The sequence below is a fragment of the Rattus norvegicus genome, chromosome X (assembly GCF_021556685.1).
Source record: "Rattus norvegicus strain SHRSP/BbbUtx chromosome X, alternate assembly SHRSP_T2T, whole genome shotgun sequence".
Classification (NCBI taxonomy): domain Eukaryota; kingdom Metazoa; phylum Chordata; class Mammalia; order Rodentia; family Muridae; genus Rattus; species Rattus norvegicus.
Window position 1 is genome coordinate 106,758,837 of NC_141554.1, and position 23,716 is coordinate 106,782,552.

The 23,716-nt window shown below is 38.2% G+C and overlaps 1 protein-coding gene across 2 annotated transcripts; it reads right to left on the reverse strand.

The window, feature by feature from the left end:
- Window positions 1-13,635: 13,635 nt before the first annotated feature.
- Window positions 13,636-22,932, reverse strand: Pramex1 (PRAME like, X-linked 1). Of its 2 annotated transcripts, NM_001433157.1 has the most exon segments (7): window positions 13,636-14,318; window positions 15,095-15,679; window positions 16,185-16,484; window positions 18,549-18,635; window positions 21,776-21,891; window positions 22,513-22,602; window positions 22,775-22,932. In NM_001433157.1, coding segments are annotated over 3 exon segments (1,395 nt in total). In that variant the 5' UTR covers window positions 16,481-16,484; window positions 18,549-18,635; window positions 21,776-21,891; window positions 22,513-22,602; window positions 22,775-22,932; the 3' UTR covers window positions 13,636-13,804.
- Window positions 22,933-23,716: the final 784 nt, after the last annotated feature.

A 23,716-nucleotide genomic window follows, 5' to 3' on the forward strand; every position in this document is an offset into this window, starting at 1 on the left:
GAAAAAGCATTTGATAAAATTCAACACCCTTTCATGTTAAAAGTCTTGGAAAGATCAGGAATTCAAAGCCCATATCTAAACATAGTAAAAGCAATATACAGTAAACCAGTAGCCAATATCAAACTAAATGGAGAGAAACGTGGAGCAATCCCACTAAAATCAGGGACAAGACAAGGCTGCCCACTCTCCCCTATCCATTCAATATACTGCTCAAAGTCCTAGCCAGAGCAATCAGACAACAAAAGGTCAAAGGGATATAAATTGGAAAGGAGGAAGTCAAGATATCACTATATCACTATTTGCAGATGATATGATAGTATATGCAGGTGACCCCAAAAAAAATCCATGAGAAAACTCCTGCAGCAGATAAACAACTTCAGCAAAGTGGCTGGTTATAAAATTAACTCAAACAAATCAGTGGTCTTCCTCTATTCAAAGAATAAACAGGCTGAGAAAGAAATTAGGACAAAATGGCAATTCACAGGTTGGGAAAAGATCTTTACCAACCCTACATCTAATATAGGACTAACATTTAAAATATACAAAGAACTCAAGAAGTTAGACTCCAGAGAACCAAATAGCCCTATTAAAAATAGGGTACAGAATTAAACAGAGAATTCTCAACTGAAGAATATCAAATGGCTGAGAAGTACTCAAAAGAAATGTTCTACATCCTTAGTCATCAGGGAAATGCAAATCAAAACAACCCTGAGATTCCACCTCACACCAGTCAGAATGGCTAAGATTAAAAAAAAAAAAAACTCAGGTGACAGCAGATGCTGGCGAGGATGTGGAGAAAGAGGAACACTCCTCCATTGTTGGTGGAATTGCAAACTGGTACAACCACTCTGGAAATCAGTTTGGAAGTTCCTCAGAAAATTAGACATTCCACTACCTGAGGACCCAGCTATACCTCTCCTGGGCATATACCCAAAAGATGCCCCAACATATAACAAAGACACATGCTCCACTATGTTCATAGCAGCCTTATTTATAATAGCCAGAAGCTGGAAAGAACCCAGATGCCCTTCAACGAAGGAATGGATACAGAAAATGTGGTATATCTACAAAATGGAGTACTACTCAGCTATCAAAAACAATGACTTCATGAAATTCATAGGCAAATTGATTGAACTAGAAAATATCATCCTGAGTGGGGTAACGCAATCACAGAAAAACACACATGGTATGCACTCATTGGTAAGTGGATATTAGCCCAAAAGCTCGGATTACCCAAGATACAATTCACAGACCACATGAAGCTCAAGAAGAAGGATGACCTAAGTGCAGATGCTTCACTCCTTCTTAAAGGGGGGGGACAAAAATATTCATAGGAGGGGATCTGGAGGCAAAGTTTGGAGCAGAAACTGCTCAACATGTGCCCATACACCTACAGTCACCAAGACTAGATAAGATTGATGAAGCTAAGAAGTGCATGCTGACAGGAACCGGATATAGATCTTTCCTGAGAGACACATCCAGAGCATGTCAAATACACAGCAAACCACTAGTAAAAACCACTGAATTGAGAACGTGTTGTGGTTTGCCCTGAAGTTATCTGTATTTTGATGCTAATTCCACTGTCCCAAGGATAGCTGCCTAGTCAAGTACTCAGAACTCCAGTGACTTCACCAGAACCACCTCCCCATTGAATTTGTAAAGTACAGGTGAGGGGCAGGTACAGAATAGAAGGAAGCCTATCATTGGAGAAGGAAGGATGGGTAGGAGAGAAGTTTGAAGGAAGAGGAGGAGATTAGGACAGAGAGGGAGAGAGGGGAGAAGCCGTGGCAGGACAAGATGGCAGGTGATGTTAAGATTCTGCTCTGTGTATTTACAGGTTGTTATTAATGTTCTCAAGGGATGGATAGTACCAGGCTTTGTATGTTTAAGTGGGCAATTATATCTTACCAATTGGATCTAAGATTATTGTGTTGTGTGTTCTTTTATGTGAGAGTTTGAGTGTAGGAAAGAGTGCGGCTGGGCTGTGTTTCCACCAAGATATCTAGCAGATATCTTGGGGCACTGTGTGCGGACCAAGTGGGGTAAAAGACAAATACTTTTTATTTTTATATTTTTACAACAACAAGAATGGGACCCCTGTTGGAGGAATCAGAGAAAAGATTGAAAGAGCTGAAGGGGCTTGCAACCCCATAAAAACAGCAAGCCACCCAACCAGAGCTCCCAGGGACTAAACCATTACCCAAAGACTATAAATGGACTGACCCAAGGCTCCAACTGCATATGTAGCAGAGGATGGCCTTTTTGGGGCACCAGTGGAAGGAGAAGCCCTTGGTCCTGCCAAGGTTGGACCCTCCTGTGTAGGTGAATGTTATTGGGGTGGGCAGGAGGCATGGATGTGGAGGGGAACACCCTTATAGAAAAGGGGAGAGGGATGGGATAGAGAGCTTATGTCTGGGAAACCGGGAAAGGGAATAACATTTGAAAAGTAAATTTAAAAAATCCAATAAAAAAGGTGTGCAACTTATTTTTAATAGCATTTTACAGTTGAGAGACTTCAGAATTCTGAAAACATATTGACTATTTGAAAAAGAATGAGTTTTTAATGTGTTTGAATTGTATAAAAAGACTTTGGGACTTTCAAAATTACATTATCTTAAATTGTGATATTAATATAAGATCTTGAGTACCAAAAAGAAAGTGAAAGTTATGGTTTAATAATGACACATTTGTATGTTAACAAATGATCGATTATTCTAGTTAGGTTTTCTCAATGTGACATAAGTTATTGTCATCTGGGAAGAGGGAAACTCAACTGAGAATATGATCCAATCAGAAAGGTCAGTTGGCAAGCCTATAGGACATTTTCTTAATTAATGATGTGGGAAGACCCAGTCCACCTCTTGGCACATGGTTCTGGTTGTGTAAGAAATCTGAGCAAGTCATAAAGACAAACTAGTAAGCATCATTCTTCCATGACTTTGACTTCAATTCTTTTCCAGTTGCTATTGGTCATGGCTTTATACCACAGCAATAGAAAACAAACTGTTATATCAGGTAAAACAAATATAATAAGCAGAACAATAAATAATATATATGATAGAACATATTGTATTCACAAGGAGTGAAAACTTCAAGGGAGATGGAGACAGGGAGAGGGAAAAATGAGGATTGGTTAAACAAAACTAAGGATATATGAAGAAGCCTTATAAAACCTAACTAATTTGTAAGCTAATTTAACAATATAGTTTTTAAGCCATTTGAATAGAGGTCCCCACATTTGTGAATAGTCCTGTTCCTAGAAAGTCATGGGCTATGGAATAAAAATCTCAGATGCAAACAATTGACTGTGAACTTTCAGCTATAAATGGCCCATCTAATATCAATCTGCACCCTAAATTCAGGGAAGATTATAGACTAGAACTAGAAAAATGGAAACAAAACATACGAGCTGAAGGATGAGCAGAGTCAACTCTCCTCTGGGTCGTGCCATGGCTGTTGCACACATCAACCCACAGCAGCCTAGCACTACAAAGCGTCTACAAGATCAAGCCATCATAGATAGGGGGAGCTGAGCTATTTATGTTTGATGGTTGTCAAAGAAAGCAAAGTCAGTTTTGTTCAGAACTAGCAGGTTCCTCCTGCCCTGGTTGATGATCCCACAACCACGTGTATCTGCAGTACTAAAAGAATTCAGTGGGTCAGAATAAATGCATAATTAATTATAGGAGGATCAGAAGTTGGAAGGGAGATTTGTTGGGGTTCTGGGTGAGAGAGTTCAATGAGGAAGTGAAATATGAGGGGTACGTTCAAGATACATAATACACGTGAAATTTTGGAAGAATATTTAAGAATTATGAAGAATAGGAAGCAAAATATTTTGAAGTGACAAAAAATAAACCATAATGTACAATCAAAAGGCAAACTATAATAGAAGTTCATTAGATTAAAAATATTTCATCATTCAGCATTGTTTATATGGCAGAGTAGACTTGAACTCTTATTCATACATGTTTCATTCATACAGGTATCATATGGTAAAATTTTTCACTATTAGAACCATAGTGACATGACTTTGAACTCCATATCCTGCTGTACTGACCTTCAGAGGGTCAGGATTCCCTGTGTGTGGCATCAAGCCCAGTCTAAAAGCATTCTCTATCAATTGGTCTTGCTACATCCTCCCATTTGAGCCGTGTCTTTACAACAGACTGTTATTGCCCATCCACACCTCTCTTGTTAGAAAGCTTCTAAATGTATAGCATTTGTAATTGGCCTGTTATTAACGAACAAAATAGTTCTCCATTCTACGTTTCCAACTTAAACAAACTCTCTCTCTCTCTCTCTCTCTCTCTCTCTCTCTCTCTCTCTCTCTCTCTCTGTGTGTGTGTGTGTGTGTGTGTGTGTGTGTGTGTGTGTGTGTGTGTGTTTGTTTTATCCTTAACATGGTGGGAAATACAATTTTTTCCAAATAAGTATAGCTTACATAAGCGACAGTCAACCTTTTCACTCTGAAGCTTCTTTATCCTTCAGACACTGTTACTCTACTGGAGTAATTATATTTGTTTTGTGTTAATAATGCATTTAAAAAATAAGTCTTCTAGTATGGGGGAAGATATTCTGCTGATTGCACTTGTTGCACCAACCCACAGCAATAGAGGGGCTCAGTTATACATTACCAGTCAATAATTAGGATATGGTATTTTTAACAATTGGTTTTAATCATTCCTCATCTCAGAAGTCACTTAGGTAATATTTTAAATTGTCTAGAAACAAAGAATTGAAAGCCACTTCTTACAAAAGGAATTGGTAATTCACATTGTCAGTGCAAGAATGGAATTTCTACTTACATGTTTATTGTGTGTTCTTGTTTTTATCTCAGGATTCAGTGTTAGAGCCAAAGTGTAGCATAAAAGGAACTCTTCCAACCTTGCTTACTGTCAAGTATCATCCTACTGTTAAATTCATCAGAATGGGAACACAGTGTAGGTAAACAGCAGTCAGTAAGAGCAATATTGAAAAAAGTATAAACCAGGAGTATTAAGAAACAGGGGAGCATAATCTCAGTAACATCTTGTTAAATGTGAAATACCAAATAAAGAAAGAAGAAAAAGGGAAATAAATGCTGACAGACAAGCAATATAAGGCAATTGTTTATTATATGGGCATTTTTGTAGATATTTGAAATTTCATGCACATTAGTATCATAATACAAGCAATATGACAAATATGAATAAATCACTAATTTTTCATTTGCTTTTACATACTTGAAATATATCACAAAGGAAATATTATATATGAATTATATATCATTTGAACATGCCATAATTCCTAACTTGGAAATATAATCTGTGACGAACAAAATTAAATCAGTAAAATGAATTTAACTGACCTACTAGATGTCTTATATTTGTCTACATTTTAAAAGGATATTGTGGGTACTAAAAGCAAAGTTCAGCTAATTTTCACTACTGTACCAAGTTAATATAAAAAATACAATGCTATCCTTTAATGCAAAGATAATGTAAATATGGTATGTTATTTTAACTTTTTCCTCTTTCTTTAAGAAGAAATATAAAGCCCTGTTCTCTGAACCCTCTGGGCCAAACCAAGCTGCTCTGAGCAGCCTACTAACCCAAGAGGGGCTCAATTTTCCTGCTTCCTTTCCACCACCTTTATCAGACCCAAGACTCCTGAAACATACATGTAAGCTTCTTTTCTCCCACCTTACCTGTTCCCTGAGCCTTCTGGGCCAAGCCAAGCCTCCCTGAGCAGCCTTCTATCCAAGAGAGACCTACATTCTCCTGCCACCTCTCTGCCCATGTTCATTGGACCTGAGGCTCCTGAAATATATAGACTTGCAGGTCTCAAACCATACAGTACAAGGATACCCGTGAGAGGCCTGCCACACCAGGATCATTGAGGCTCACCTCTTCCAAATACCTATTACAACAAGAATATCTAGGGACCAAAACCATCCAGACGGCTAAAGACCCTTGAAAGAAGACAATCAACAACAGCCAGGGCAGTATGATACCTCCAAAGCACATCTACCCCATTCCAGCAAGCCCTGAATATCCTAACACAGAAAAAGCACAAGAAAATGACCTTAAATCCAATCTTATAAAGATGATATAGGACTTTAATGAGGAAATGAATAAATCCCTTTTTTAAAAATACAGGAAAAATACAATCAAACAGATAGAGGTCTTTAAAGAGGTACAAATAAATCCCTCAAAGGCAAACGGGAAAATATAATCAAACAGATGAAGGAAATAAATAAAACTGTGCAAAACCTGAAAGTGGAAAAAGAAGCAATCAAGAAGACACAAACTGAGAAATCCTGGAGATGGAGAACCTAGGGAAGAGATCAGGAACAACAGATGCAAGCATCACCAACAGAACACAGGAGACGGAAGAGACTCACGGCATAGAAGATACAACAGAAGATATTGATACATGAGTCAAGAAAAATGTTAAAGCTAAGAAACTCCTAACACAACACATCAAGGAAATATGGAATACCATGAAAAGACCTAACCTAAGCATGATGGCAATTGAAGAAGAGTCCTAGCTCCGAGGCACAGAAAAATATTCTCAAAAAATCATATAAGAAAATTTGCCGAACCTAAAGAAAGAGATGCCTATAATCATACAAGAAGCTTATATAATATTAATTAGACTGGACCCAGAAAAAGAAAATCCTCCTGTGACATAATAATCAAAACACAAAATATACAGAACAAAGAAAGAGTATTAAAAGTGGCAAGGGGAAAATGCCAGGTAGCATACAAAGGCAAACCTATCAAAATTACACCTGAATTCTCAACAGAAACTCAAAAAGCTAGAAGTGCCTGGACAGATATCCTGCAACTTCTAAAGAATCAAAGGTGACAAGGTAGATTACCATACCCAACAAAATTCTTGACTACCATAGATGGAGAAAACAAGATATTTTAAGACAAATCCAAATTCAAACAATATCTGTACACAAATCAAGCTCTACAGAATATACTAAAAGGAAAACTCCAATCCAAGAAGGTTAACTACATCCAAGAAAACACAGGAGATAGTAATTCTGTACCAGCAAACACACACACACACACACACACACACACACACACACACACACACACACACCACCACCACCACCACCACCACCACCACCACCAGCAGCAGCAGCAGCAGCAACAGCAGCATTAAAATAACAGGAAATAACAATCATTGGTCATTAATATCTCTCAACATCAATGGACTCAATTCCCCTAATAAAAAAAGCAAATGCTAATAAAATGGATGTGAAAACAGGATTCGTCATTCTGCTGTATATAATAGAAACACATCTCATCAATAAAGCTAGACATTACTTCAGAATAAAGGGATGGAAAAAAGTTTGCAAGCAAATGAACCCAAGAATCAAGCTGGAGTAGCCATTCTAATCTCTAATACAATAAAATTTCATCCAAAATTAATCAAGAGACAGGGAAAAGCACTTCATACTCATCAATGAAAAAATCTACCAAGATAATATATCAATTCTCAACATCTATGTCCCAATCACAAGGGTATCCACATTTGTTTAAAAAAAAGAAAGAAAGAAACAGAAAACTGCTAAAGCTTAAATCACACATCAAACACCACACATTAATAGTGGGAAACTTCAACACTGCACTCTTACCAATTTTTGACCAAACAAATTATGGCAGCAAATAATGAAACTTACAAACACAAATCAAATCGACCTAACAGACATCTATAGAACATTTCATCCACACAAAAAAGAATATACCTTCTTCTCAGGCCCTCATAGATCCTTCTCCAAAATTGACCAAATAGTTGGTCACAAAGCAAGCCTCAACAGATACAAGAAAATTGAAATAATTACTTGTATCTTATCAGACCACCATGCATTAAAGCTGGACTTCAAGAACAACAGAAAAACTGGAAAGCCTACACACCCATGAAAATTGAACAACTATTTACTCAATGATCTCTGAGTGAAGGAAAAATAAAGAAATTTAAGACTTTGTAGAATTCAATGAAGATGAAGGCACAATATACCCAAAATTGTGAGACACAATGAAAGCAGTGCTAAGAGAAAAACTCGTAGCACTAAGGGCCTCCATAAAGAAATTAGAAACTTCTCATATAAGCAATTTTAAAGTACGCCTGCAAGCTCTAGAAAAAGAAACAAGCACAAGAGAGAGGAATGGAAGGAAGGAAATAATCAAAATCAGGGTGGAATCCAAGCAAACAATACAAAGAGTCAACAAAAGGAAGAGCTGGTTCTTTGAGAAAATCAACAAGACACACAAACCCTTGCCCACAATAACCAAGAGTCAGAAAGGCAATATTCAAATAAATAAAATCAGAAATGAAAATGGAGAGTTAACAACTGAAACTGAGGAAATTCAAAGAATTGTTAAATTTTAGTTTGGAAGCCATATTTCACAAAATCGGAAAATCTTAATGAAATGGATTATTTTCTAGACAGATACCACTTAACAAGTTAGGTCAAGATCAGGGAAAGGATTTAAACAGCCCCATAACCCATAAAAATTATAAAAAAAATATAAGCAGACATTAAAAGTCTCCTAAACAAAAGGCCCAGCACCTGATGGTTTTAGTGAAAAATTCTATCAGACTGTCAAAAAAGAGTTAATGCCAAAATTCCTGTAAGTATTCCACAAAATAGAAACAGAAGGAACACTACCAAACACATTCTATGAGACTACAGTCACCCTGATACCTAAATAACACAAAGATTCAACAAAGAAAGAATATTTCAGACATATTTCTCTTATGAGCATTGATGCAAAAAATATTCAGTAAAATATTCGCAAAATGAATCCAGGAACACATCAAAGGCATTATCCATCAAGATCAAGCAGGCATCATCCCAAAGATGCAGGTATGGTTCAGTATACAAAAATCCATCAATTAACTCACCTCATAAACAAACTGAAAGAAAAATGCCATATGATCACCTCATTAAATGCTGAAGAAGCCTATGATAAAATCCTTCATATTAAAAATATTAGAGAAATCTGGGCTACAGAGCACATATCTAAATATAATCAAAGCAATAAACAGCAAGGCAATAGCCAACATCAAACTAAATGGAAAGAAAGTTAAAGCATTTCCACTAAAATCAGGGACAAGATAAGGCTGCTCTATCTGTCTGTCTGTCTGTCTGTCTATCTATCTATCTATCTATCTATCTATCTATCTATCTATCTATCTATCTATTCAATATAGTACTTGAAGTTCTAGCCATAGCAGTAAGACAACTAAAGGAGATCCAGGGGATAAAAATTGGAAGGGAAAAGTCTAAGTATTGCCATTTGTGGATGGTATGATAGTATACATGAGAGACCCCCAAAATTCTACCAGACAATTCTTACAGCTGATAAACACCTTCAGCAAAGTGGCTCGATACAAAATTAACTCAAACAAATCAGTAGTAGCCTCCATTTAAAAATGATAAACATCCTGAGAAAGAAATTAGGGAAGCATCACCCTTCACAATACCCACGAATTATATATAATGTCTTGGTTAACTCTTAACCAAGCAAGTGAAACACCTGTATGACAAGAACTTCAAGTTCCTGAAGAAAGAAACTGAAGAAAATGGAAAGATCTCTCATGCTCATGATAGGGAGAATTAACAGAGTGAAAACGGTCTTCTTAGCAAAAGCAATCTACAGATTCAAGGCCAAGTTCACCAAAATCCCAGCACATCTTTAGAGATTCTGAAAAAAAAAAGCAATTCTCAGCCTTATACGGAAAACCAAAATATCCAGCATAGCCAAAATAATTCTGAACAATAAAGGAACTTTTAGAGGAATCACCATCCCTGACTTCAATCTGTATGACAGAGCAATACTGAAAAAGGAAGAAACAAAAAAACAAAGAAAGAAAAAAGAAAGAAAAGAACAGAAAAAGAAATCTGCCTGGCATTGGTACAGAAACAGACATGTTGGTCAGTAGAATTGAATTGAAGACTCAGAAATAATCCTACGTACCTATGAACATTTGATTTTTTTTATAAAGAAGCCAAAACCATATAATGTAAAAATGAAAGCATCTTCAACAAATTCTGCAGGACAAACTGGATGTCTACATGTAGAAGAATGAAAAATAGATTCATACTTATCACCCTGCATAAAACTCAAGTCCAAGTGGATCAAGGACCTCAACATAAAACCAAATACACTTGATCTTGTAGAAGAGAAAGTGGGAAATAGAGTTGAACACATTGGTACAGGAGACAGTTTAGTGAACAGAACATCAAAGGTTCAGACTGTAAGACCAACAATTGCTAAATGGGACCTTGTGAAACTGTAAATCTTCTTTAAGGCAAAGGACCTTGTCAACAGGACAAATCAGCAGCTTACAGATTGGGAAAGGATTTCACCAAGGATCTTCCTTTTTCAGTATTGCTCTGTAGTACAGCTTGAGATCAGGGATGGTGATTTCTCTAAAAGTTCCTGTATTGTTCAAGATTATTTTGTCTATCTTGGGTATTTTGGTTTTCCATATGAAGTTGAAAATTGTTTTGGGGGATCTATAAAAAAATGTGTTGGAATTTTGATGGAGATGGCATCTAACATAGGGCTAATATCCAAACTTCATAAAGAACTCAAGAAGTTAGACACCCTCAGCCCAAACGGGTCCACAGAGCTAAACAGAGAATTCTCAACAGAGGAATCTTGAATAGCATAGAAGCACTTAAAGAAATGCTCATATTACTTAGTCAATTCAAAGCATCTCTGAGGTCCATCGTACACCCATCAGAATGGCTAAGATAAAGAACCTCAAGAGACAGCGCACGCTGGCGAGGATGTGCAACAAGGTGAACACTTCTTCATTGCTGGTGGGAGTGCAAACATGTACAACCACTTTGGAAATCTATGTGGTTGTTTCTCAGAAAACTTGGAATAGTTGTACCTCATGACCCAACTATACCCACTCCTAGGCATATACCCAAAAGATGCTCCACCATCTCATCCCATGAGGGCACTTGCTCAACTATGTTCATAGCAGCTTTACTCATAATAGCCAGATTCTGAAAACAACCTAGATGTCCCTCAACTAAACAATGTGGTACACTACTCAATGAAATACTGATTCGCTATTAAAAACAAAGTTATCATGAATTTTGAAGGCAAATGGAGAGAACATGAGAATATCATCCCAAGTGAGATAACTCAGTCCTCAAAAGACATGCATGGCAGCAAACCACTGAACTGAGAATAGGACCCCCGTTGAAGGAATCAGAGAAAGAACTGGAAGAGCTTGAAGGGTCTCGAGACCCCATATGTACAACAATGCCAAGCAACCAGAGCTTCCAGGGACTAAGCCACTACCTAAAGACTATACATGGACTGACCCTGGACTCTGACCTCATAGGTAGCAATGAATATCCTAGTAAGAGCACCAGTGGAAGGGGAAGCCCTGGGTCCTGCTAAGACTGAACCCCCAGTGAACTAGACTGTGGGGGGAGGGCGGCAATGGGGGGAGGGTTGGGAGGGGAACACCCATAAGGAAGGGGAGGGGGAGGGGGATGTTTGCCCGGAAACCGGGAAAGGGAATAACACTCGAAATGTATATAAGAAATACTCAAGTTAATAAAAAAAAAAAAAGACATGCATGGCATATACTCACTTATAAGTGGATATTAGCCATAAAATATAGGTATCATGCTATAGTCCACAGACACAAAGAAGCTAAATAAGAAGAAAGACTTGAAGTGAGGAAGCTTGAATCTCACTTAGAAGGGGGAATAAAATAGGCATAAGAGGCAAATGAAGGGATGGAAAAGGAGAAGCAGAGACTTGGGGAATGACCAACCAATAACTTGCCCATCTTGAGACCCATCCCATGGGCAAACTCTAATCCCTAACACTATTAATGGTACTCTGTTTTGCTTCAGACAGGATCATGTTGTCCTCTGAGAGGCTCCACCCAGCAGCTGACTAAGATGCAGACACCCACAAGCCAAACAGTGGATGGAGCTTGAGGACTCTTATGGAAGAACAGGAGGAAGGATTGTGGGCCCCGAAGGGGATAGAAACTCCATAGGAAAACCAACATAGTCAACTAACATGGACCCTTGGGGCTCTCAGAGTCTGAACTAACCAAAGAACATATCTGGGTTGGACCTAGGCCTCCCTGTACCTATGTTACAGATGTGCGGCTTCAGGTGGGTCCCGAACACCTGGAACCTGCAGGGGAAGCTATCCTAAAAGCTTTTGCCTGTCTGTGGGATATGTTCTTCTAGCTGGGCTGCCTTGTCTGGCCTCAGTGGGAGAGGAACTGCATAGTCTTGCAGAGTGCCAGGGTGGGGGAATACCTAGGGAACCCCCTCCTGATCGGAGAAGGGTAGGAGTGTAGGAAGAAGGACGGGTGACTGGGAGAGAGTCAGTGAGTGGGATGTAAAGTGAATAATTTAAAAAAAACTAAATTAAATTTTAAAAAGATGCAGTCTAAACTCTCTCAACAAGAAAGCACTGAGCAATAACTATTACTAATTTTCAACTATTTCTCTTACTATGTCATTGAAATGCAGTTCTGTTGGAACTTGAACACATGTCAGGAACTAATATTCAACTTATGGACTTTTTACTATGCCTTTGGAATGCATTATGTTATGGTTTCAACATAATTTCATAACAGCATCATCCGTAAATTACTAATTGCTGACTTTATATTATTTGTTTCTTTGTAAGTCTTGGATGTCTAGGAGTATTGCACACATTCGGTCAATAAAGTCAATAGTCAATAAAGCTGTTACCATGGAAAAGCAGCAGTACTGAATACTTAGGGCATGGTCCATTATGTTAGAAAATATATCCGCTGCATTAAGTGATGGTGGCAGCTAGAAAAGAAATCAATTAGAAGAAGCATAGAAAGTATTCTGAGATGGCTCCTAAATGTTACCCCTAAAAATTCAGGTGATAACTCTTGATCCCCTCTAGTGGCTTTCTGGGCTATAGTAGAAGCTTTATTCTGGACCCATTCAAGGAAATAATTCATTGTACTTGTGCTCTTGACTGATATACTGGAATCCTAGAACTCACATTTTTCTCTCTGCTTCTTGGCCTTCATGAAGTAAGACGGCATTTCTATGCCACAGACTCTATACAATGCTCTAGCTACCCAGCCAATGTCCCAAAGTGAAGGGACTAACTAAGCAACCATACAATGAAACCTCTGCAAGTAAGAAAAAAGTCAATTATCTCTGGTATATTCCATGTCGGAGAACAGAGTAACAGACATAAAAGAATAAGCTCTTTGAAGAGGTGATAGTTGAGCCATGAACTGTTGAGTACATATTCAACAATGTGGAGGTTACTTCCTATTGAACAGAGTATAACAAGAAAAGAAAGGCAAAATTTGGTGTCCAAATGGGTAAATTAACATTACTATGTGGTGGTTTAAGAAACAGTAGAAGGATAAATCAAACATATAAACAAATGGACTACAAGAAGCTTCATAAAAGAGATTAGTTACCTCCTACTCTACAAACAAATCCAGGAAAAGTTGCATTGGTATTAAAGTATTTATGAGTGGATGAAACATACAGCATACCATGATGTATTCATTACATATCATATATCCCGCACTTTAGCCAGTAAGGTGGAGATCAAGAACAATAAAGAGACACAAAGGGACTCTCAAAGTTCTCCATTTTCTTAGAGTTAATGTTTTTAATCAATCACTTATACTTCCTAACTTTAGTATTCTATAAGAATCATACATCAGATTCTGGGTGCTCAAGAAAAGAATATTGAACAGTGAACAGGTCAAATATTTGGGTTGAAATTGGGTTAAACTTGGTAGTTTACTGAGAATAAGTGATCCAGTTCATGTCACTCCTCTTTGCTGATTGTAGCATTATCTTCAGTTGTGTTTGGACATCAGCGAGCTTCTGCCGGTCTAAGCTGCCATGAAAATGCCATTGTTCATAGCAATGTATAGGGATAGGGTAAATCACATATTTCAGTTCCATCAAAGGTGTTAAGTAATGAAGGATTCTCATGAGCATAGGCATTGAAATGGGATTAGAGACAAAGCTAATCACGCGCAGATGGGAACACTTAGATAGGGCTGGCAGAATAGCAGAGAGTACAGCATCCGTTAAATGGCAATGATTTATGGCCAAATGCTGCAAGGTATCTGAGAGTTTCTGCAAAAGAATCTGAAAAGGCCCACAATCATCCCAATACATTGGGTTGTTACTAAGATTCAACAGCTTTAGGTGGGTGGCCTGAACACTCTGGGATAAAAATTTGAGATCTCTGTAAGAAATATCACAGAACGGTAGATACAAGAAATCCAAATTAGGTGGTAAGGCTCTGTGGAGAGAAAAGAAAAATTAAGATGAATGTCAGGTGAAGCAAAGCAGCCTGAGGAATCTAGAATAAGCAGTTTTGCACACATTCATCGCAGCAGCTAACAATAGTGGATTTAATTCACTCCATAGATGTGTGACTCTGAGACGTTTCTTTTGTATTCTCAGAATTTGTATCCTGGGGAATTTTCACAGTATGTTATGATACAAGTTCATGCCAAAGATTTAGTGGAAAATAAATTTAGTGGAAAATTAATCTACTTTGCAATTATAACACAATCAAATGTGGAACTAGTTCACCCGCTTGGAAGAGATAGAACAGAAGGAGCAACCAACTGGAAGCCCCCTTTGGCCAGTCCATAAATGGCAGTCTCCACATTCATGGCCTGAACCTTGGAGATTTCAAATTAGGAAAATCATCTGACATCCGTCTATGGGTATATGGCTATAAGTACGTGTACCTGTGACACAACATAAAGTCTTCCAGTTCCCCCTCTTCATCTCTCCACTGCTAAAGGAGGACTGTGTTGTTCTTTCCCCCTTTATATTTCTGGACTGGGCACAGTACCTGTCAGTGCTGCTGACTAAGGTTCTTGAAACCTTGTTCTCTCAGACTGTGAGAGACACTTTCTGGCATGGCTACTTTCAGACTCTCAAGAGGACAGAGATGGAAGGGATAAAGAGGTTTAGCCGCTCTCGGGGAACAGTAGCAATGATTTCCCCTCTGTCTCAACAGTCAGCTCAGGAACCACAGGTACACACATATTCCAACTCCCTCACCTGAGGAGGCTGTCCAGATGATCTGTGAGGCTAAAGGAAGACAGGTTGAGCTCTTTTAGGCAGTTCATCCTCCCAAGATAGTTGAGGAACACTCGGAAGACTTTCCCATGCAAAGATCGAAAAGTGATTTTAGAGAGACTCAGACTGTCCAGATAGACCATGTGAGCCAGAAGAGTGGTAACCTCACTCAGTGAAGCCTGATCAACTGCCAGGTTCTGGATGCAAGCTAGATCGAGGAACTTCAGAGCATTTTTGGCGTAAACAAATTTATCAATTTGTAGATCTCGGCAGCAGAGGTGCAAAGACCCTGAGCTCTGCTCAACTTTATTCAGAAGCAAAGCAAAAAATTCCCTTTCTCTCAAGGTACCATCAAGGGAAAGGTCTACTAGTAGTTCCATTGGCGGCCTTAAGGACTGACTCGCAGGCTTTAGGTCTACAATGCTGCACTGGCTTTCTAACTTCAGAATAGAGCGAACAGAGTGAGTACAGCCGTGAAAACAAGTTGGAGATCTGATACCAAATTCAGGGCATGTTGTCCTGCAGTCAACACCCTGCCTCACGTCTAGGATCCTCAATTTAGGACTCCTATAGGGAAAAGAGAAGATAGGACATCTAAGATATATGCAAAATTTCTAAAATATATATATGTATATGTATACATATATATTTTTATGTATGTCAGTACACAAATTTTAAGGTAAAATCTCACAGGATCAACAATGGCATGTGGGGACTTGGTCAGCACTTTTTATGTCAAATACCAACAAGCCTGTCTCATGAAAATTCAACCTCCTTTAATTATTTCCCCCATCTTTATTCACCTTAATTCCTTTCCAGTGCTTAAGTTAGAGTCTTTCTCCCATGTAATAATACCTGTTATGTAAACCCATCAATTGTACCCTCAATAACATAGATTTCATAATGAGCATTGAGTCATTGAGTATATTAACCTTTAATATGTTACCAAGTGTTGGGCCAAAAGCTTCACAGATAAATCTTCAGTATTCATTAGCTACTGCCTCTGAGAGACTAATGGTGTGCAGCACAACCTCCTGTGTCTTAACTACTTCTTTATTATAAGGGGGCTTACCTAGAAGAACAGTCCTGGGCAGGAAGGAGCTGAAAATTCTCAACCATGGCTTTCAGGAGTTCACGTTGGGGCTCCTGCACACTTAATGTTCCAATGTGGAGACAAGTAAAGGGCCAAACCTTCACCATTGCTGTCAGCGTCTTCCTGTATCCTCCCATGAAGGCAGCAGAGAACAAGGGAACAAAAAGCTCCCTTGGGATCTCCCCCAGGGAATGAATTGCTACAAGCTCGTTGCTCAGTAGACTCTGTATAGCAAGATCCAAAAGCGAAGATGGGTCCCTTTCATCCATCATCATAAACCTATATCAGGGTGAGAGATATTTATAAGTCCTAAGAAGATATTCATAGACTCTTCTTTAAAACAAATGTGAGAAATGGAGAAAACTTATCAGTTGTACAATAAATTTGTGATGAAAACAAACTTCTAGAAACCTCTACTGTTCATATAGTTTAGAAACTATTTTTTCTGAGTATACAAAGGTTTGTCTGTGTATACGCAAACATGTTTATGTGTGTGCATATAAAAGACTACCATTAGAAATCAACAGTTAGGGGCTGGGGATTTAGCTCAGTGGTAGAGCGCTTACCTAGGAAGCGCAAGGCCCTGGGTTCAGTCCCCAGCTCCAAAAAAAAGAACCAAAAAAAAAAAAAGAAAGAAAGAAAGAAATCAACAGTTAGTAGAAGGCAGTGTCAGTTGCCTATCTACCTGGCACCCAATATGTCCTCTAGAAAAAGACAAGGCATTAAGAATGAAATTGTAAATATACATGATATTCACACAATCATCATTATCTTGGAAGCAGAAAGCAACAAAACATCAAAACAACAAATGCTCAAATTACCCTAGATGCACAGAACACATGAAACTCAAGAAGGATGACCAAAATGCGAATGCTTCACTTTTTCTTTAAAAGGGGAACAAGAATACCCTTGGCAGGGAAGAGAGAGGCAAAGATTAAAACAGAGACTGAAGGAACACCCATTCAGAGCCTGCCCCACATGTGGCCCATACATATACAGCCATCCAATTAGACAAGATGGATGAAGCAAAGAAGTGCAGGCCGACAGGAGCCGGATGTAGATCGCTCCTGAGAGACACAGCCAGAATACAGCAAATACAGAGGCGAATGCCAGCAGCAAACCACTGAACTGAGAACAGGACCCCCGTTGAAGGAATCAGAGAAAGAACTGGAAGAGCTTGAAGGGGCTCGAGACCCCATATGTACAACAATGCCAAGCAACCAGAGCTTCCAGGGACTAAGCCACTACCTAAAGACTATACATGGACTGACCCTGGACTCTGACCCCATAGGTAGCAATGAATATCCTAGTAAGAGCACCAGTGGAAGGGGAAGCCCTGGGTCCTGCTAAGACTGAACCCCCAGTGAACGAGACTTTTGGGGGGAGGGCGGCAATGGGGGGAGGATGGGGAGGGGAACACCCATAAGGAAGGGGAGGGGGAGGGGTTAGGAGGAAGTTGGCCTGGAAACCGGGAAAGGGAATAACAATTGAAATGTAAATAAAAATACCCAATTTAATAAAGATGGAGGGGAAAAATTATCAAAGAGAAAAAGATAAAAATTTCAGACAGTCCTACTCCATCACCCATACACTTTGGGTAATGAAGCAGACAGACAAAAACTGCAAGGGATACAAACAGAAGAGATTTAAATAGGGACTTCAATTTGACATAAAGCCACAGATGGAAAGATTGTGTTCAAAACAAGCCTAAAATATGAAAACTATGTTCCAATGCTAAAGGAAGCAGCTACCATTTAGAGAAAGGACTCCATTAAAAAGTCCAATTCAAATGGCTAATCCTCTCTCTCATATTTCAAAACCAAAAAGTAGTCAAACTGGAAACTGATCAGTGAGTCCTCTCGGCTCTGGAAAGAATGCAAAGCTGAGAACTGAGGGTAAAACAAGCATAGTTGTATATGATAAATTTAAGTCTGAGACAACTGTGAAATGACACAGCGACTCCCATTCAGACACGTGATTAATACAAGCTGGCAACTAAATGAATGGCATTAAGTGACAGATATGAATGATCTGAAAGTTCACTGACAACAACAAAGCTTATGGCGAAAGATGAAAGCAGTGATGAGAAAAGGAAGCATGGCCAGACACTTTGGTAATGAGAAGAAAAGACACAAGAGCAGGAAAAAAGACTCTTAGAATATATAAGAAATAAAATCAGAGTATTCATAACCTTTCTCCATACCACAAAAATGGTAAGTGCCAGAACATAGAATGATAAGAAATTATAAAAGAAAATAATGAAATATCAAACAAATGAGCAAAATTCCAAGCAAAACAATTTAAGAACATCAGAAAATAAACATTTTGGTTCTTGTCACATACCTAGTATAGGGCACTTTACTCTCGGCCCTTACACACTCAGACACCGTCCTTGGATAGAGTAACTTGTCGACTAAAATAAATATTTCCCTGTTCAAAGGCAAAAAAGAATTATATTAACTTGCGGCTTCTTTGGATTGCAATCCCAAGAGACACAATATTCAAGCAATCCTGAAAAAACGTGTTTCAAGGTTCTAAACCTGGGCTCCTTTTACAGCTTGTGAAGCAAGAGAGTTTAATTGTGTCCCCTTTGTCAACAGCTGTGATTCTTTTGTTTGAAGTAAAAGTTCCACTTGCTTGTAAGAAAGGGGCTGGACGCTCTCATGAAGCAAGAATGATAATACCACAAACTGTTGCAAACGCTAGTGAAATTTGTTTCAAATGTTGAATTTCATGTTAGCATCCAAGGTCAGCCTGTTCTGTGAATATTTAAATGCTGAATATTCAAATATTCAAACAGAGTAGCTGAAAATATTAGTTGTAGACGTGCCTGAAGTCTGGTTTAACAACGCTTCAAAATTCGATTTTAAGGGTTCCAAAGCAATGATTTTATTTTTCCCTTACAAGGCCAGTATTAAAAAAATGTCTATTCTCCCTGAGTAGATACATAAGTCTAGTTCAAATGTGAAATGCTTGCAATTTGTGGAATTAAACAATGTGGTGGCAAAGTTCTTCCATGAAAGAATACACATGACGAGATAAGTGGAAAGGAAGCCACACAAGAAAGGACTTATTCCTCACCAATTCCCCACACACACACACAAATGCTAGAAAACCTCTGTATTGACTACATCATGTTACTTCTGGAAGAAGAGAAAAATGGGAGCTGGAGAGATGGTTCAGCAGTTAAGTAAAAGAATTGGCTTTTCTTTCAGAGCCACGTTTGATTCCCAGCATCCGCATGGTAGCTTGCAACCATCTGTGCCTTGAGTTTTAGGGGATCTAACACCCTTTCTAACCTCTATGGGCACTATGCATGCACAGGTGCACAGGCATAGGCAAGAAGTGAAATAAAAAAATTAAAAGAATAGACAACCCAATGGAATACCCTAAAAATAAAATGTTAACACCAATGTAAGTAAGTGTATAATAAACAAAGGGAAGGATGCTCTATTTAGAATAAAATTTAAAGTAGATCCATAAAATGTGCCATTTACATTATATACCATAGGTTAAAGATTTAAACAAACAGTAAAGCCAAGGGCTAAAGAGATGCTTCAGAGATGGTTATGAGGACTGAGTTCGCTTCTTAGCACCCACAAGGTCACAACCACCTATATAACGCCAGTTCCAGGGATTTCAATGTCTTTCTTCGGGCCTCCAAGGACATCAGGCAAACACACGATGCACACACATCCATTCAGGAAAAACACCCATAAACATAAAATAGAAGTAATTTTAAAAGAAGTTTAACCACACAGCTTCTTGAAGAAAATATGACAACTCTTCTTTAATCTCACCGGAGCAAAGAGCTTTTTAAATAGCACTCAAATTCTAGAGGCAATGAGAGAAAGCAATAAGGAATTTGGTCACATTAACATGAAATCAATTCAAAATACAAAAATTACAATAGATCAAAAGGCAACAGAAAAATTTCAAAGACCAGTATATATCTCAAAAAATTGGATAATGTACTAATTATCCACAGAACTCTAAAACTGAAAGACAATGGACCAAAGACATTGGTATGAAAATCTGGAAGATGTGAATTATTAATTAATACAATAATGTAAAAGGACAATCCACAAACAATAAATACCAAATTTTTTTGTTTTTTAATTTTTTATTTTGAAATTCTCAAGTTTACAAAAGGTCTGAAAGATTAGTGCTATGAACAGTTGTACAACTTTTAACCAGAATCACCATCTGTGAAAATTCTGTCCCTAGCATTTTTCTGTTGTATCTCTTGCTCTGTCTCTCACCTGCAGATAAACTTAAACATATACTGCAAATAAAATGCCCACATTATGGTACTTAACTCCTACTTTCCCCTATCTCTTAGAAATAAGAATGTTCTGTTGCATAAACACAATGCTATTATACCACACAGTATCACCATTATACAATATTCATTATTCAATAAGACCATGTATACATTAAAATCCCCTCGTTTATGTTAGAGTTGTCATTTAGTGTTCAGATATTTTCATTGATCATTATAGCACTGTAGTCTCCTTTATTTGGAATAGAGCTAAGATTTACTGGGAATGTTGATTCTTTTTCTCTCATTTTCTCAGTTGTTCCTTAATTTAATTCATGCTAAACATTCTGGCAGCAGTATGAAATATCTGTTCCTAGTTAAATGCCAAATTTTAATGACAACTAGGTACATATATATAAAAACAATCATATGCATATCATTTAATTCATGTCACTTATAGGCAGCATACTCTGTGAATGGGGCTATGAGAAAACAGTAATTCTTATACATTTCTACTGTAAATGAAAACTAGTAAAATGTTTCCAGGAAAAATTTTAACTGTCTAACAAAACTACATATGGTCATAAATTTGACCCAACAATTCTGTCGCTGGACATATCCTATGGAGACCTTTACCATACAAAAATAGATATGCCTAAAGATACTCATAGAAGCAATATTTATAATTTCAAAACATAGGTGAATATTTAAATAAAATACAGCATTGTCATACAAATGTTTCTAATTCAAATATGAAAAAGAAAAATGAAAATCTATATGAAATGGTAGGGTGTCATTCCTATAAATGTTAATCAAAAACTTGAAAGTAAGAAGGATGAAATGTGTGTTACCTTGAACGTAAAAGGGCACTATAACAAAGTGTGCAACTTCCTTTTTGAAAAATAAGTACAGAAGAGAATAGTCCCGAAACTGACTGATAAATAAGAGAAGGTTCAAAATCTCTTTTGGGCAAATGATCAGTCATACAATTAAGAGTGCAGACACTCGGGGTTGGGGATTTAGCTCAGTAGTAGAGCGCTTGCCTAGGAAGCGCAAGGCCCTGGGTTCGGTCCCCAGCTCCAAAAAAAAAAGAACAACAACAACAAAAAAAGAGTGCAGACACTCGAACACAAGCTTAACACTTTCACCAGAGAAGCGGTATGCACAGCAACATAAGAAACTTTCCAGTTCATAATCACCCAAAATATATATGTGTGAGTGTTATATGAAAACCAGCATGGTGTACATTATGTAAAAACATTAATGAGACAAAATAAAATTGTCAGAATTTTGAAAATCAGTGACTGACCAAGAGTCCTCAAATGTGTCTGAGTTGTGAATCCAGTGAAGATTGAAGGCCTATCTCTCTGAATGAGACTGTGTAAAAATGGTGATCAAATTCAATGAAATATCTGGAATAATGTCCTGGAATACAAGGAAAAAATACTGAAATTACTCACCAAATGCAAATGAAATTTATAGTTAAGTTATCCGCATATCTGCAATGTTAAACTACTAGTTTGGTAATCTTATACTTCTAGTTCCAGTAATCTTATACTTCTAGTTTTGGTAATCTCACTTTTTATAAAATGTTTACACATTAAGAAAATCTTTGTGAACACCTTCTTACAAGTCCAAATTATTGCAAAAAATATCAGGAATAAAATGTTAGGTATGGAAGCATACATCTGAAACTTCAGTATCAAGAAGGCAGAAAGAGAAAGATCAGTGAATTTCAAGTCAGTGAGCAGTTGCACAGTGACACTGAAAACAACCATCTTCCCTAAAGAACCCGTTACAGGAAATGAAATCACCCTTATTCACAGCAGGTACGTGGGCACGTATTTGCTCTTCCGGTGTGAAAAACTTTTTTTTAAGAATATTAAATACAACAGAAATGGGGAAAGTATCTGGACAATTCAGTCCTTGCTGTGTTTAAAAGACTAGCACATAAAACTTAATGGCATATGAAACTAACATATAAATAAGAATATGATTCTTTGGAGTTGAGGTCTCACCACTTTCGTTATCCCAGTTGACACAGACCTCAAAATCTTCTCACTGCCCAGGAAATGCCACCACGTCTGGTTGAGGAATATAAATCTTGGAAGAGGGGGTGAAAGGACGTATGGTGGACTTTAAAGAGAAAGTAGGAAATGGTTAGTCACGTAATTGAAGCTACCTCCACCTCGGAAGAAATGAATGCACAAGATGCAAGGATTGAGCGATGATCACAGATTAATCCCTCTACCGTGTTCATTTAGTTCCAAACAAGTTTAGTAGATTCAAAGATGTTATTATGGGTTACCTAAGTGGGCAGATCCGGAGGTTGTTTTGGTTTGGGTTTTTTGTTTTTTGTTTTTTGTTTTTTGTTTTTATTTTTTACTTTTCCACTCCCTCAGCAGTGTTAGCCGCTCATTTCTGGAGAAGAGTTCGCGGTGGTGGGCACGCCATAGTCTTTGGTGGCGGCTGCCCCTCAACGGTCCGTCTTCCAACTTAAAGCGGCCGCTGGTAATTCTGATTGGCGGAGTCAGCTGACTTGTCTCGGACCCCTCCACGCCCTGCTCTACCTCGAGACCCCTAGCTTCCATTGTACCTCGAGACCAATGACCTGCTGCCATAGTATAAGTAGGTTTACATTATGTGCCTGACCGCCTGCCTGCCTTTGGGTTATGAGTTGGTGACTGGTGGTTAGGGGTTAAGTTTAAGGTTAGGGTTAGTTACCAATTAATGAAAAAATGAACACCTATAAGTGAGACATAGCGATTGTCTGGGTACAGATTTAGCAGGCCAGGCCATACCTTATTGTGACATTTAGCAGACAAAGCCCTAATCATTTGTTGTTCACCTTTAATCCCACTACACTGATTCTATACTTTTTAATTCTTCTCTACACCTACCATCCAATCAAATATAACTCTCATCATCACCACCACCAACAACAAAAACTAAGCTCAAATTCCAGCAGAGTAAAAATCTGCACCTACCTCGTATTCCAAATTTGTATCAGATGTGCACGGTTTAGTCTTCCTGTGGGTCCCCTGAGAATTGGAGTGGGGGAGGTTGTCCCTGACTCTGTTGCCTGCCTTTGGATCTCCTTCCTCCTACCTGGACAGCCTGTTTGGGCCTCAGTGGGAGAGGATGTGTCCAATCTGGCTGGAACTAGGTGTCTCGGGGTGGGGTGGTACTCAAGAAGGGGTTCCCCTGTCTGAGGAGAAGGGGAGGGGTTAATGGAGAGAGATTTTCAAGG